General features: G+C 44.5%; 1 protein-coding gene across 1 annotated transcript; it reads right to left on the bottom strand.

Annotated features, from left to right (window-relative positions):
- Positions 1 to 10,403: 10,403 nt before the first annotated feature.
- On the bottom strand, positions 10,404 to 10,575 carry LOC122241954 (ATP synthase subunit ATP5MJ, mitochondrial-like). Its single transcript, XM_042998540.1, is given in 2 exon segments — positions 10,404 to 10,530; positions 10,532 to 10,575. Coding segments are annotated over 2 exon segments (171 nt in total).
- Positions 10,576 to 15,549: the final 4,974 nt, after the last annotated feature.

The raw sequence follows: 15,549 nt of genomic DNA, 5'->3' as shown, positions 1-15,549 counted from the left end.
GAGTCTACTTTCAGGGCGCATTTTCCACCGCTGGTGTACATTTCCATTAAAAAGCCCTAAGTGAGCATTGAAACAGAGCCATGATGAAGGTTATTCGCCCAGACACAAACTCCTAAGATATATTTTGTGTGCTGGGGAAGGAGAGGCCCCCAAAGGCTGAACAAAGGCAACTCAGGAGCTCAGCATGTAGGTGGTTTTTGTGGTTTTGGCTTCACCGAAAGTTCCAGAGACGGAGAGGTTTGGCGATGACTATGAGGGCATCTGGTGTGGATCACTCTCTTGGTCCAGTTGAATTGAATCCACCAAGTAGGAGGCATGTACCTGCGCCGTGCCAAGCACCGTGTTAGGTGTTGTTGGTGGACAGGAGGCCTGTCAAAGTCTGTCCTCCTGGACCTTATTATTCGGTGCGGGATGCAAACAAGAGTTGCCCTGGTAGCGATGTGATCACAGAGGGCGGCAGCTGCCTCTTTCTCGTCCGGACCCAGAGATTTGGAGCCCCGAGGCCCAGTTCAAGTTCCCAACCCACCAACCTCTAGCTGTTGAACTTTGGGCCACTTACTTAATATTTTTAAGCCTTAGCTTGCTCGGCTATAATATTAGGAAATGACATCTGCCCTGTCCACGTCATGGGTTGTTAGGAGGGCCTGATGAGATAATTTATCTGCAAGTCTTTTTGAGCTCATAAGGAGACCTTTGAATTGTTATTGGGACGACCAAGAACTTGGTTTCGGGGGGCGCCTGGGTGGCGCAGTCGGTTAAGCGTCCGACTTCAGCCAGGTCACGATCTCGCGGTCCGTGAGTTCGAGCCCCGCGTCAGGCTCTGGGCTGATGGCTCGGCTGATGTGTCTCCCTCTCTCTCTGCCCCTCCCCCGTTCATGCTCTGTCTCTCTCTGTCCCAAAAATAAATAAAAAACGTTGAAAAAAAAAAAAAAGAACTTGGTTTCGGAAGATTTCAACACTATTCTCTCACTGTTCACTGTTACGTTATTAACACTACTTATTATTAATAAGATGTGAAAATCTGAAAAAGCTATCAATATGCATTGTCCAGGATAGGAGCCACTGGCCACACGTGGCCTTTGAGCACCTGAAATAAGGCGAGTCTGAATGTGAACTTGGTTAAAAAAAAAAAAAGAGAGAGAGAGAGAGAAGAATGTAAGCTATCTCATAATTTTTTATATTGATTACATGTTCACATGATAATATTTTGAATATATTGGGTTAAACTAAATAGGTGATTAGAATTAATTTAATTCCTTTTTTAGTGCAGCTACTAGAAAGTTTAAAAAAAATTTTTTTTAATGTTTATTTATTTTTGAGACAGAGAGAGACAGAGCATGAACAAGGGAGGGGCAGAGAGAGAGAGAGAGAGAGAGAGGGAGACACAGAATCTGAAACAGGCTCCAGGCTCCGAGCTGTCAGCACAGAGCCCGACGCGGGGCTTGAACTCACGGACCGTGAGATCATGACCTGAGCGGAAGTCGGACGTTTTACCGACTGAGCCACCCAGGCGCCCCAAAAGTTTTAAATGACATACATGGCTCCCATTATATTTTTACAGGACGTGCAGCTATCGAGGCTCTCTTTGGAAACTTTGTTCTGCCCACAAGTACTCATGGACATTCACATGCTTGCAGAGGTCGTGTAGACGCCCTTAAAATCCCATTTGTGACTATTTTAAAGGTCGCTTTTTATTTACACCGAAAATACGTATAAGAACTGTTTCTGTGAAATTAGGTCACAGTCAGCGAGAACCAAGAGACTTACATTCCTCTGTGCAGGAAACAGTTTCATCATCACTGCCATCAAAGACGCTGCATGGAAGGTCAGCTCTGGACTGTGTGTAGAGCGCTCCGATCGAGATCGTTAGATCTCTGCAGATAGGCGGCGAACGCGTCACTACAAATGTGGGTAGAAGGAGGACACCCTAAAGTTTCACGAATGAAGAGATTTTCTGAGGATCAAGCCAACGGCCACGCTTCCCTCCCATCCCCGGATCTGTCCCCGCCCACCGCAAAAAGGCAAAAGGAAAAGGAAGAGCCATCCTTTTGCTGTGCCTCTCTCGCTGAGTTCCCCGTCACATTCTCTGAGGAATTATCTATGCCTATTTTATCAGTGGAGAAAAGGAGGCTCAGAACGGCCCAGAAACTTGCCAGCCGTCACGTGGGTAGAAGCAAACTGAGAAGCAAATGCTTTCCAGAGTTGGGCCGCGTCTGGGAGGTACTACCTTTAAACATGGAGTCGACTGCGACCTAACGAGACCCAAGGAGTCTGCTGGCTGGCCTGGTCCCCAAGCAGAAGCAGATCACTGCCCAACTTCTACGTGTGGGACGACCCGTGGCAACATAAAGGGCAAACACACAAGGAAGTCTTTCTTTCTGAGAATGTTTCCACTGCAGTTAGGTTAGAAAATGATTCGGGGAAGATATAAACTAGCTCTTTCATTTAGCAAAATAAAATGCCTCTCCGCTTGGTAATCTGGGTGGTGGAAGTCCCAGCCAGAGTCTTGGTTTTTAAAGGTTTTGTTTAATTTGCCACCCCCACACCTCTCCTCCCACCGCCTAGCATCAGGCTGGACAAGAAGAAAGGGGACAGTGGCCTGGCAGATGCCTCCATGTGGTATGTCCTTGCAGAATAGCTTCAGCAGCACTTTATATCAAATAACCAGGGGAAAAAAGGGAAGTGGAGGTGATGGGAAGTGTCTGCATTTCCTGGGGTTTTGTTCCAGTTTTAATGAATAAGGATAATGCATAGAGTGTCTCCATTTCCAGAGCTGTGTTTTTTCCTTAAACACTGCCGCTCTTCATGGGGAAAGAATGAGACATTCCTGACACATGATTTGGCAGGTCTCAATCATAAATGATCCAATATTGGCTTTCAGAATCCCGTTCCAGATTTGGCCCAGACTCCAAACCCTGTCCAGGCACCAGCTAGATGAGTACCTCTGGGCCTGGGCGGGGTGCCAGCCACACTTTGAATAACATTTGTGGAATCTCCCCAGGGGTTCTGGTGAGGAAGGCAGTGATTTGTTGTCCGGATAGCTTTTCCCTCCTTGGAAAAGAGCACACGGAATGAAAGTGCATGAAGGACATCAGGTGTCCCCACAAGAGTTTCATAAAAGCAAAGACGCGGAGGAGCCACCATGCAGGGACCAAGTGAGGAACGTTTTGTCCCCGCCCTAAGGTACTTGCCCTCAATCAGCTAATCCCACTATGGTACAGCTGGTGGCACCTGTCAAGTTAAAAAGTGAAATCTACCAAACTTATTTGTCTTTGGGGGTGGGGCTGTGTCTTTTCCTGAGTGGTGCCCCGTCCGGCATTTCTCGAAACATGATCTAGAGACTCTTCTGCATTAGAATCGAGGGGATCTAGTTCAACGGTGGATTTTTGGTCTCCTAATCACCTACCCAGTATGTGCGAACTAGAGCCAAGAATTTGCTTCACAGCAACCTTCCAGGCAATCCTGATACACCCCGAAGTTGTGAGCCATTGGCTATAAAAAATCCTTCACGTATTTTTAATCCATCGCAGCACCTCGTGGCGGTGGAGAGTAAGACCGGCTTCGTTTTGCTGATGGCCATGTGAATTTGTTTCACTGCGTGTCTATTTACTGTAGGGAAAGTTTGAACTGCTAAAGACAGGGGCTACTTTAAGCCTTTGCTCTTGCCGATTGATACATGTGTCTTGTCCTTTTGCAGTCATGGTTATCATCTGCCCACTAACAGTATTTCTAAGAAGCTGCTTCTCTGTGTCTTCTGGGAAGAATGTATCCTTCAATATACGTGATTGCAGCCTGTTGATAAAAGCAAAAGAAAAATAATAAAACCCACTTTGTTGAACTTCTCATTTTTCCGAGGCCAACAATTTTTAAGTGATAAAAAAGCAGTTTAGTGAAACTGTTTAAAATCTTCCATGAGTATATATGTACTTGTGTATTCATATACTGATTCCTGTGTATTTGATCACTCAAGAGTTGCCCGGTCCTCAATGATAATGCTTTCTGGAATTTACACTGTGCATAAATCTGGACTGATGTCTGTTGCTGAAAGGACACTGATATTAGATCAGTGTAGCAAGGAGTCAGAGTACTGATCATTTTTGGATAAATTTGGGTGGATCCAAATTGCTTTATTTTAGGATCAAGTGAAGTTTTTAGTTTTAAACTTCCTAGTTTAAAACTATCTGGTTAACTTAGGCAAAATCTATTACATTGGACAGCAGTAAAAGCAAACCCACTCCCAAAGTAACAAGTGGACCTTAAACCAAATAGTCCTTAGTTACTATAAAACCATCCTAGCTCTCTAAATGCCCTAAGCCACTGCATCTAGGGACCACATGGAGTCAGTTAGACCAGATGCAGATGCCAATATTAATTGACAGCCACAATATCTTTCTTTTTATGAACATTGGCATCTTTTAGCCATCAAGGAAGCTCTCTTTGTAGTTCATCTAGTTAACCTAGAGATACCAGGATGACCCATGACACATCATAGTGAGCAAAGGTCATTGCTTCTTTCACTGTGCGGGCATGGAGAGCCTTCAAAGTGTGTAGCCAAAAAATTTGTTTTAGAGGAGATTCATATAATGATTTTGCTGGTGCTGTCAGGCCTGAAGGTCATATGAAGTTCAGCTGAGCTTCTCTGGATCATTCTCTCAGGTCCCCTTAAGACTTCCCTGCTCGATCACAGAAATAGGGATCCACCTTGCTCAGCAACTTGCTCCTAATAAACACTAACTGTTATGATATAAAATAAGGAGAAAATATGCAAAGCGCTTTCAAAGCATACGTGTGTGAGTGTGAGGGGATGCATGTGTGTGTCCTTTTCTTGATCTGGATGGGAATGAAAGCAACTCAGGTCTTAAGACATTGCAGGGTTTAATCCAGAAATCAAAATCCACTCAAAGTATTTTAAACAGAGGATATTTAATAGAGGAAATTGGTTAAGCAGCTGATGAAATCTCCAAGAAGCCAAACAGAGGGCAGTGAAGGAATCCAAAAGTCAGCAACAGTGGGAAGCCACTAATTCCTTAGACTGGGGAGTCGGAGGGAGGAGGGGTGTTACCAGAGCTGAGAGTTTGGTCACCCAACAACCCTGGTGGGCATGGCTGGTGGGCGCCGGGAGCCAGGCAGGAGATGGAGTCCTCGCTGAGATGCCCCGTGAGGCAGACAGAGAAGGGGAGAGATACTCTGGTTTCTCCCTTCTTCCCACTCTTCAATCTCCTGCCAATGCTGCCCCTTTGCTAAACTCGCCTGGAACCCTGGAAAACACAATCTGCAGGGGTCAGTTTCTCTGTGATCAGTGCAAGGCAAGGAGGAAGGATGGGTTTCACCCACACACTGCCTCATTAGAAATAGGACTGACTCCTTGCTGTCAAATATGGAACTCATGGAAGTATGGAAATTTTGGCTGATTGCCTTGACCACCTACTGTAGGGCATCTTTTCACCTGAACTCTATAGTTGCTTGAGTGTGATAAGCCATGATCATCAAAACACAGATAAGGCAGGGCGCCTGGGTGGCTGAGTCGGTTAAGCATCCGACTTCAGCTCAGGTCATGATCTCGTGGTCCATGAGTTCGAGCCCCACGTCAGGCTCTGTGCTGACAGCTCAGAGCCTGGAGCCTGTTTAGATTCTGTGTCTCCCTCTCTCTCTTACCCTCCCCCGTTCATGCTGTCTCTCCCTGTCTCAAAAATAAATAAACATTAAAAAAAATTAAAAAAAAAAACACAGATAAGGCAAGTGTAGACCTTTATTAGAAACCCTTGTGCTTGGCCATCTACCTGTTGTGACTGCCTGGGGCAGTGTAAGGATTCTGATAGAGGTTAGAAATGGAACTAGAAGCCCTTTGAAAGCCACGAAGAAGGGAACAATACCTTCCAGAATTCCTCCTCTGGAATGGTCTTGTGAAACTAGATGGAGACTCTTTATTAAGCTATCCTGGTTCCTTCTAAGGAAAAATCCATGTATTTGAATAGTTGTGCTATCCTATACCATGCAGCTAATAGATTGATTCACTATGGCCACGAGAATATAAACATCATTATTAGAATAACAATCCATGAATAAAATGCATCCTTAATGGGAAGACCATTCATGTTGAGAACTGTAAGTAACTTTGTTGTGCTTTCCATTTTCAATATGGCTCCCCTCGTCTGCCTACATACAGTAATCAATCTGGAATCCCACCTACTTAATGGCATGATTTGGCCTTTTCAAAACATAAACTTTATGTTTTAAAGTAGTTTTAGATTTACAGAGAAATTGTAAAGGTTGGACAGAGAGGTCCCATATACCCCACACCCACTTCTGTCTCTTATTAACATCTTTTGTTAATATGATACATTTGTTACAATTAATAAACCAATACAGGTAGATTATTAATAATTAAAGTCTATACTTTATTAAGGTTTTCTGGATTTTTTTTCTGATGTCTTTTTTTTGTCTTCCAGGATTCAATCCAGGATACCACATTTAGTCATTGTGTCTCCCTAGGCTCTTCTTGGCTGTGACAGTTTCTCAAACTTCCTTGGTTTTTGATGACCTTGACAGTTTTGAGAATACTTGTCAGTTATTTTGTAGAATGCTCCTCAATTGGAATTTACCTGATGTTTTTTTCTCATGATTAGACTGGGACCGTGGGCTTTGGGGAGGAAGAACACAAAGGTGAAGTGTCATTTTTACCAAGTCGTATCCAGGGCACGTAGCATTGACTTGACTTATCTTGTTGGTGTTGACCTCAATCACCTGACTGGGAGAGTATTTGTCAGATTTCACCGTAAAAGTTATTTTTTCCCCTCTCTCTCCATGTTGTCCTCTCTGGAAGGAAGTCACTATGTAAAGCCCACTCTTAAGGAGGAGGAAGTTATGCCCTACAGCCTTGAGAGTTGGAATATCTACACAATTGATATGAGATTCTTCTGCTTTGGAGATTTGTCTGTTCTTTCTATTTATTTATTCAATCAGTTATTAATATCACTATGAGCTCATGGATATTGGTTTTATTTTTTGGATTATAATCCAATACTACTTTATTTTGTTGCTCAAATTGCTCTAGTTTTAATCAATGGAAACTTTTCCCGTTGGATCCTGTGTCCCTTTGACAAACCCCCCTTCATTGTGAAGTTGTTTTTCTTCTTTTCTGGGGGAGCACTTCCTTAGTTTCTGGCACTACAATATGTCTCAGGTTCATCTTGTATATTTTCTGCTCCAGTCCTAGAATCAGCCATTTCTCCAAGGATCACTGGATCCTCATATTGGAGTACAGTTTAAGAAACCAAGATCTAGGTGCTAGATATGCTCAGTTTGACTGGTTTTCATCCATCCGCCCTTTTCCTAAACGTACGCTTTTTTCCCAGTGCCAACTTTGGACAAGACTGGATCAGATGAGACAAATGAAATACAAATAATTCTATTAATCCATGGTCCAAGAGAGGTGCTGCCTAAGGGGTATGAATAGAGCTCCATGGTAACTTGAAGGTGGAAGGAGACTTCCAACTGGACATATGTATCACAAACGTCTTTGTTCTTAATTCTAGACTTTATCTCCTGTCTTGTAGGTCCATATCTTAGTAGCTCTGCTCATATCTACCTTCCTATATGAGGGTCTGTAATATTAGCCTGACCTGAGTTTGAATTCTGGCTCTGCCACTTATTAGCTGTATGACCTGGAGTGAGTGTCTCAACTGCACTGAACCTCAACCTCAGTTTCTTCATCTGCAAATTGGGAATGGTGATGCTAACAGGAAGAGGCCTTTGGGAAGACTAAGGAGAAGACATGTGGCACACTCAGGCCTAGAAAATTCTGGCAAACAAAATAGTAATGACAGCTAGTGTCTTTCCTAGGGTAACATTTTCTTGGAATAGCAGCTGGTTCCTAGGCCAGAGGTGCAGAAGAGGCTGTATTTAATGTAACTTGTAAAGGGTAGAACCAAAGAAGGAACTGTGGAATGGCCTGGCTCTGGGGGTAATAGTCAGGCATGTCCTGCAGATGACATTGCTTTTGCGAAGTAAACCATAAACAATCAGGGTCTTGGGGCCACCTGGTATTTGGTAGCTCAGCACAAGCTCTAGCATGAGGAGGCATCTGCTGCTGCAAAAACAAAAACAAAAACAAACCAAAAAAAACACAAAAAACCCAACATGAGTCATGCTCATCAAAATGCATTAGCACAGCCTCTGACAACAACATCTGCCTGATGTTCCAGAAGGGATCCTCATGCTAGGCTTCCCCACTATAGAGCTTCTCCCTTAGTGACAATGCACCTAACAAATGGTTTTCTGTTCTGTTCTCCTATAGGAATTAAACTAAACCCCTTCAGAGAGGCTTGAGATCTTTTAAAGGCAGACGAAACACAGATGTCATGAACTTTCCCATGGGTTAGGTGCATCTCAGAAGTCCTAAAACAGAGCCTAATGTGAAGGTTGTAGTTGTCCCGTTTGGCAGGGTTTTTTCTGATGCCCAAGGTGGGTGTGGCAGTCCCATCTGACAGTTTTCTTCCACGTGAGAAGCAGTGATGCTCAAGGTGTGGTCCCTGGACCAACAGCAGCAGCAACAGCATCCAGAAACTTGTTAGGAACACAAATTCTTGGGTCCCATCCCAGATCTACTGAATCGGAAACTCTGGAGGTGAGCCCTGCCTCCCCCCTTTGCCCATTACAATCTATGTTTTAACAAGCTCTCCAAGTGATTCAGATGCCAACTAAAGTTTAAGAACTATTGATCAAAAGGAGGCGGAACTTTTCAAAACTTTCCACTTTCAACCTACAGGTATTCTGAACTCCAAGCAACTTAAGAGACTGCGTGTCTCTGTGCATGGCATTAATTAGGTGCAGATTGAATATTTATTGGATGAACGAGCTATAAACTACCGACATTGACAGGACCAAGTGCTGGCCAGAATGTGGAGCGATAGAAACTCTCATTTATTGCTGGTTGCAATGCAAAATGGTACGGCAGTTTTGGAAGTCAGTTTGACAGTTTCTTATAAAACTAATTACTCTTGCCATACAACCCAGCAATTGTGCTCCTTGGCGTTTCCCCAAAGAAGTTGGAAACTTATGTTCATATAATAACCTGCACACGGGTGTTTATAGCAGCTTTATTCATAATTGCCAAAAAGTAGAAGCAAGCAAGATATCCTTCAGTAGTTGAATGGATAAGTAAACTGTGGTGCATATAGACAGTAGAATATATTCAGTGATAAAAAGAAATGAGCTATTAAGCCATGAAAAGACAGAAAAAACTTAAATGCATATTGCTAAGTCAAGAAAGTCAATCTGAGAAGGCTACATACTGACTCCAACTGTGTGACATTCTGGAAAAGGCAAAACTATGGAGGCAGTAAAATGGTTGTCACGAGTCTGGGAGAGGGGGGAGGAGTCAGATGGAACACAGGGGATTTTTAGGGCAGTTAAACTACTCTGTATGATACTATAATGGTGGATATATGTCATTATACATTTGTTGAAACCCATAGAATGTACTACACAAAGAATGAATCCTAATGTAAAGTATGGACTTCAGTTAATAATAATGTGTAAATATTGGCTCATCAATCATAACAAATGTACCACCCCAATGCGAGATGCTACCACTCAGCCTTATTAACCCACACATTGGGGTCAGCCCACTAGGTACATGTGTAAACTGATTTAAAAGTATCTTGTTTCCTTGGAAGTGTAAGCTCTTCTGTCCCTTCTTGAAAGAAGAGGGGTCTTCTTTCCAAGAAGAAAGAGGAAGAAGAGGGGTCTTTCTAGCTCCTACATGTAGTGGTGCAAAGACCTCTGGATGGAATTGTTACTGTCCCTTTTGTGAAATTCCAGATCCTTGAGGAATGACTTGGGAAATTGGTGGATGCATTTTGATAGTTGGATTGTTTTGGCAGTTGAAAGTCTTGGATACTGCTCCTCGTGGAGTGACTCAGCTGTCCTGAAGAAGTTTGGTGTTTCCCTTAAGACGATGAGGAGAAGCTTCTCTGTGACATAACCACACTTCACATGCGTAGAAACCTTCCAAGAATATTAACCATGTGGCTCTTCTAATCTTTTCTCCCCCTGTTTAACAGATACTGATTGAATGTCAGAAGTGTGGCTGCCTAGCTCTGATCCCCAACATCTATGATAATCGAGATATTCATTCTTCAGTTCCTTAGGTTTTCCAATGAGGAGATGGCTCGGTGAGATTCTGACTGTACCTGCTATGTCACAAAGATCTATTCACAGGACAGGCACACGGGGGGTGCTGACAGAGGAACATGGGCACAGGCAGTGGTGCCTCCCCCAGGTGCATGTATTCATGTCGCCTTCTACAAGTGTACCGCAATGCCCATTCCCATCTCACAGAGCTTGCGGAAATTTACAGCCAGGCTGACGGTCCGCCCGATGTGCGCTCCAGGGAAAGCTGGTTAATGACGACCTAGAGCAGGTGCATGACTCAAAGCTTTCAAAGCTTTACTTCTTTTATCAGCAGTCCTGATTTTAAAAACAACAAAGCCCGTCAACCCCATTCCTACCCAAATCTCCTCGCAAACTTGGCCTCGTGGGAATCCAAACACTTTAAACAAGACTTTGAAGCATCTCGACACAAGACCGCTAGCTCAGGCCACCTGGACCTGCCTGGCCAACGACTCGGAAAGCTGGCTCTTCTGATCTTAAAGAATGCATACTGCCTTAGCAGTTTTGGCAAAGAGGTTCGCTAGAGAAACAGTGGAAAGTGCGGCATCATTTTTTTTTTTTTTTAGGATTGAAATGGATCCAGCCCAAATTCTATATTTTTAGCCCGAGTTGATCCTATGGCAGTTCTGGCTAATGAGATGAACGTAGATGTGGTGAGGTGGGGCTTCCAGGAAAGCTCTTTAAAAGGTGGAGTGAGGGGAATAAATTAGCATGTACCTTGGTCCTCTGTCCTTCCCTGTTTTCTGCTTGGAATGCCGATACAGTGCTGGAGGTAGCGTTGACATCTTGTAGCCACGAGGTAACAACGAACCAAGGATAGGGAAGCAGAAAGACAGAAGAAACTGCAGTTCTAGACGGTGTGGTGCAGTTATCTACCAGTCCTGAACTTCTCACCACTGGATTTTTCACACTAGAAAAAAAAAACCCACTTAATTTGTTTAAGTTGATATTTTGGGAGTTTCTGTTACTTGCAGTCAAATGAGACCTCTAACTGAATCACGGATATTTTCAGTCTCTCCCAGTGGTAGAGGTTTGGCAGCCCTAGTGATATTTTCTGCTCAGTGACCTTGGATATACTGCCTTACAAGCTTTGGACACAACGATAGTTCCTACCGATGTATTGTTTTAAGGATTACTTGAAATAATACATTTTAGCATAGTGCCTGGTACATATTAAGAACCGAAAACATGGTGATACAAAACTAGATTGCCTCTCACTATAGACACAGGGCTCATGGTCATGTGCAAGAACTTTTGAAAACAGAGTGGGATATGGCAATGTTGTGCTTTGGACGCTTTGAATATTATATTATACTCCTGGATTTCACTGTCACATCAAAGTCAAGGTCACTTCTGGCACCTAGGTGGCTCAGTCGGTTAAGCATCTGACTTCGGCTTGTGAGTTTGAGCCCCGCGTCAGTCTCTGTGCTGACAGCTCAGAGTCTAGAGCCTGCTTCGGATTCTCTCTCTGCCCCTCCCCCGCTCTCCCCCAACTCTCTCTCTCAAATATAAATAAACATTTAAAAAAAAAAAAAAAGTCATGGCCACCCGATACCAAGTGAATCTGCCCAGGCCTAACCACAGACCATTATTCAGTGCCTTGGCCCCCTTGTAGGGGATGATGCCCACAGGGCACTCTAGGGAAACTACCCCCACCCAACATACAGCCCCTCACAGAGCCGGACTGTTATATGGACAGAATAGGCTATGATTCGTGCCCTGGAGGCCATCCCCTTGGACTCTGGCGATTGCACCAGAAGTAGACAAACAACCTGAAAGGACTCATTCCGTAGGCTGGCCAGAGGCCTAGCGAGGATCCTAGTGGGAAAACTCTTCCCAGGAGGGGCAGTGGCTGGAGAAACACGCCAGCCTGCTGGCTGGTCACCCCCCATAAGGGACCTCAGCACCGCTTGGCAAGCTGATTCTGTGTCGCAGATCCCTACAGTCTCCCACCCTTGGAGATGACCGTTCTGAATGTTCTTATCTCTCCTCAGAACTTCCTCCCCTTCTTGTTATCATCTGCAGATAGGGCTTCTGATTTGAGTGGGGGAAAAAAAAAAAGGACTGTATCATTCTCCCAGAACTGAATCTGTATCCTTTGCTCTGTCTTCCTTCCTGTTACCAGGGGCGAACCGCACCTGCTCCTGGCAGAGGCCCGCCCTCAGCTGGGTACTGGGGACCCTACCCTCTTGCCGGTCTGGAACATCGCCCGAGAACACCACTTCTCCTTCTCGCCTGTGTCATAACATCCCACTGTCCCTCTCTTCTGGATCATTCTCTGTGCAGGCATGCTTGGATCGCCCCACTTTTAGAACAGCAGCAGCAACAACAACCCCCTTCCTTGAGCCTGAGCCCGAGTCCCCTCCACCTACCACTTCGCTTCTGTGCTTCTCCTCCCTCCCTGTCCACATGGTTCCCACCCCCTTGCCTCCTGCCCATCTTGAGTTCACTCCAGTCAGGCTTCTGTCCCCACCATTCCATGGAAACTGCTCTTATCACCTGATGACCTCTTTGTCGCCAAATCCAATGGCCAATTCCCAGTTCTCAGCTTATCCAAACGGTTAACAGCATCTTACACAAATGATCCCTCCCTTTTTGGAAAACTGTCTTTACTTGGTCGCTTCATTGTGGGAAATAGACAGTAACAAATGCTTTTTAAATATGACTTGAGCTCGGTTTTGGCAAGGGCTTTGTTTCATTGACAGCTGTATCCCCAGCACTTAGGACGGTGCCTGTCACATACGAGGTGCACAGTATGTATTTGCTGAGTGGCTAGATTAAGATCAGGGGGCCAGCAAAGTAACAGCTCACAGGACAATTCCAGCCCACTGCCTGTCTTTTGTAAATAAAGTTTTATTGGAACGCAGCCATTTTCATGCATTTACAAATTGTCTAAGGCTGCTTTTATGCTATGACAGCAGAGTTGAGTAATCGTGACAGAGATCGTATGGCTGGCAAAGCCAAAAGTATTTACTACCTGGTATAGAAAAAGCTTTCGGACCCCTGATTTAGACAATTATTTTGACTTCTACTATGTGCTGTGTGTTTAAGACCCTGACCACAAATGATCAAAGAGAGAAAGTCCATAGAGAGAGAACATAGCAACGTTTCTCGCCCGTAAGTATTATCAGGGTTTGCCTGTGGTCGAGGCTAAGGATTCTCCATGGTAAATAATGAAGTGGTGGTGGCTGGCGGTGGGGGGCAGGGGGGAGTGGAGGAGCTGAAAGTCAAGGAAAAAAGAAAATTAACCATTATTAATAAGAAAAACATTTCCTGAGCAATTATTTTACGCCATGCACTTTGCATATTTTATTTCACTAACTCGTAGAATCCCGTGAGGCAGGCACTGCTGTCTCCTTTTTGCAGATGGGGAAACTGATGCACATACAAGTTCAGGATCTTGCTGAAGGTCACACAGAGCTATGAAGTATCAGAAGGGGGTTGTTGATGCCAGGAGCTGGGATGGACCCCGGCCCATGTAGCAGCAATGATAACTGCAAACACATACTTACGACATTCAGGCCCTGTTCTCAGTCCAACCCATCAGCTGGGGAAACTAAGGCAGGAGAAGACTGACTAGCCCAAGGCCCCATCACCCTGGTGAAGGGCAGGGCTGGACTTGACCTGGTAGTCTGGCTCTAGTCTCTGAATCTCACCACTTTACCATAATGCATAGTTGGCCCTCAATGAATAGTCACTGAGCTAATGAATTTGCCCCGGATCTCCTGAATCCCAGCCCGGTTCCTTTGCCGCTGTCCTACAGCATCCCCACTTTTGAGGGCTGTGCAGCAATTTGCTTAGGGTAGGGCTGGCAAAGAGGCAGAACCATGGCCATCAACCTCATTTCCGCAGAAATTACTAGAATGTCTCAGGATTTACTCATCCTCTGTCTACATTTTTATCTCTCTTGGGACACTGCCCACTCCCTGGGGAAATGATGTTAATAACTGATGATAACATCTGTCTTCAGACTTGTGAATCATTTGCAGAAATGCTTGTCAAGAGAGCACTGAACCTTCTAGTTTCAAGGAGTTTTTTGTTTTTGTTTTCGTTTTTTTTTTTTTTTTTTCACAAAAGTCATTGACATAGATTTCTCACTTAAACCTGCCTAAAGGTTTGAATTGCGCAGCAAAACATGTTCCCCAACTAACTGGTGGGTGAAGCATGCCTCTCCAATGGGAGGTGAAGGTTTTTCCCCATTTGGAAGTTACTTACCCTGAAAAATAGGATTGGATGTATTTCTTTCAAAATGAGATGAAACCAATTCTTCGTTTTATGCACACTTGACCGTCTCTCAAGGCTAGGACAGGGCATTCTCTGTCCTTGAAGGCACATTTTTAAATTTTCTGGTCGCAGGGAAAGAAAAAAGTGGCATCTTATTCTCTGTCTTCATCATTTCAGGCTCCCACAACCAGGTACTACAGTTTGGGTGACTTAAATGACAACAAAAATTATTTCTCGGTTCTGGAGCCTGGGAATTCCAAGAGTCAGGTGCTGGCTGATTCTGTTTCCGGTGAGAACTCTCTTCCTGGCTTGTGGACGGCTGCCTTCTTGCTTTACCTTCACGTGGCTTTTCAAGTTCAAATTCCTTGGTGCCCTTGGAGAAAGAGACCTCTCTCTCCTCCTCTTCTTAGAAGACCGCTGATCCTTATCATAATAGGATCCCACGCGTATGACTTAATTTATTTTGCCTCCTAAAAGCCCTGTCTCCAAATATACTTACACTGGAGGGGTAGGGCTTCCACATATAAATTGGGGGATGGGCAAAATCCGGTCCATGGTACTCTCTCCCCATCCCTGAGCACTGTGCTATGTGAGCTGACACCATGAAAGTTTGCCAGCGGACTTTGCGAATACTGTTTCATCTGGGTTTTAGCCCAGGTTGAACATGCTTCCACACGGGAATACCTTGAACTGCGTCCTTTAGCATCAAGTCTTTGCACATACGGGGAAACGTTCATTGTGTGTGTTGTGCAACCGTTAGTCATTTTTCTGACGCTATACTAAGCAGTTTGTATCTCTAAGCATTTTATCTTTTAATCTGCTCAACACATTGTGATGGATGAGGCAGTACTATTATTATTCCCATTCTACAGAGGCGAGAACTCGGGGTAGAGAAGTTGAGTAATTTGTCCAAAGCATACTGGACTAGGAAATGACTCGGCCTGGATTTGAACCCAGCGCACAAATCTGCGGCATTCTGCCCTCGCCCCTGCTCCCCCATTCCCGAGGTGAGGACACCTACACTTCCAGAGACTTTGTCCACAATCACCAGGAATGATGGTTCAGTACAACCCTTGAGATTAATCTCTAGCCAAGGTCAGTAATTCACTTTCGCCCACTTCTTTCTTTCACACAGATTTATCTTACTTGCAT

Source organism: Panthera tigris, chromosome C2, assembly GCF_018350195.1.
Source record: "Panthera tigris isolate Pti1 chromosome C2, P.tigris_Pti1_mat1.1, whole genome shotgun sequence".
In the NCBI taxonomy this organism is placed as follows: domain Eukaryota; kingdom Metazoa; phylum Chordata; class Mammalia; order Carnivora; family Felidae; genus Panthera; species Panthera tigris.
The sequence above is the reverse complement of the archived record's forward strand: the minus strand, read 5'-3'. Positions and strand labels throughout refer to the sequence as shown.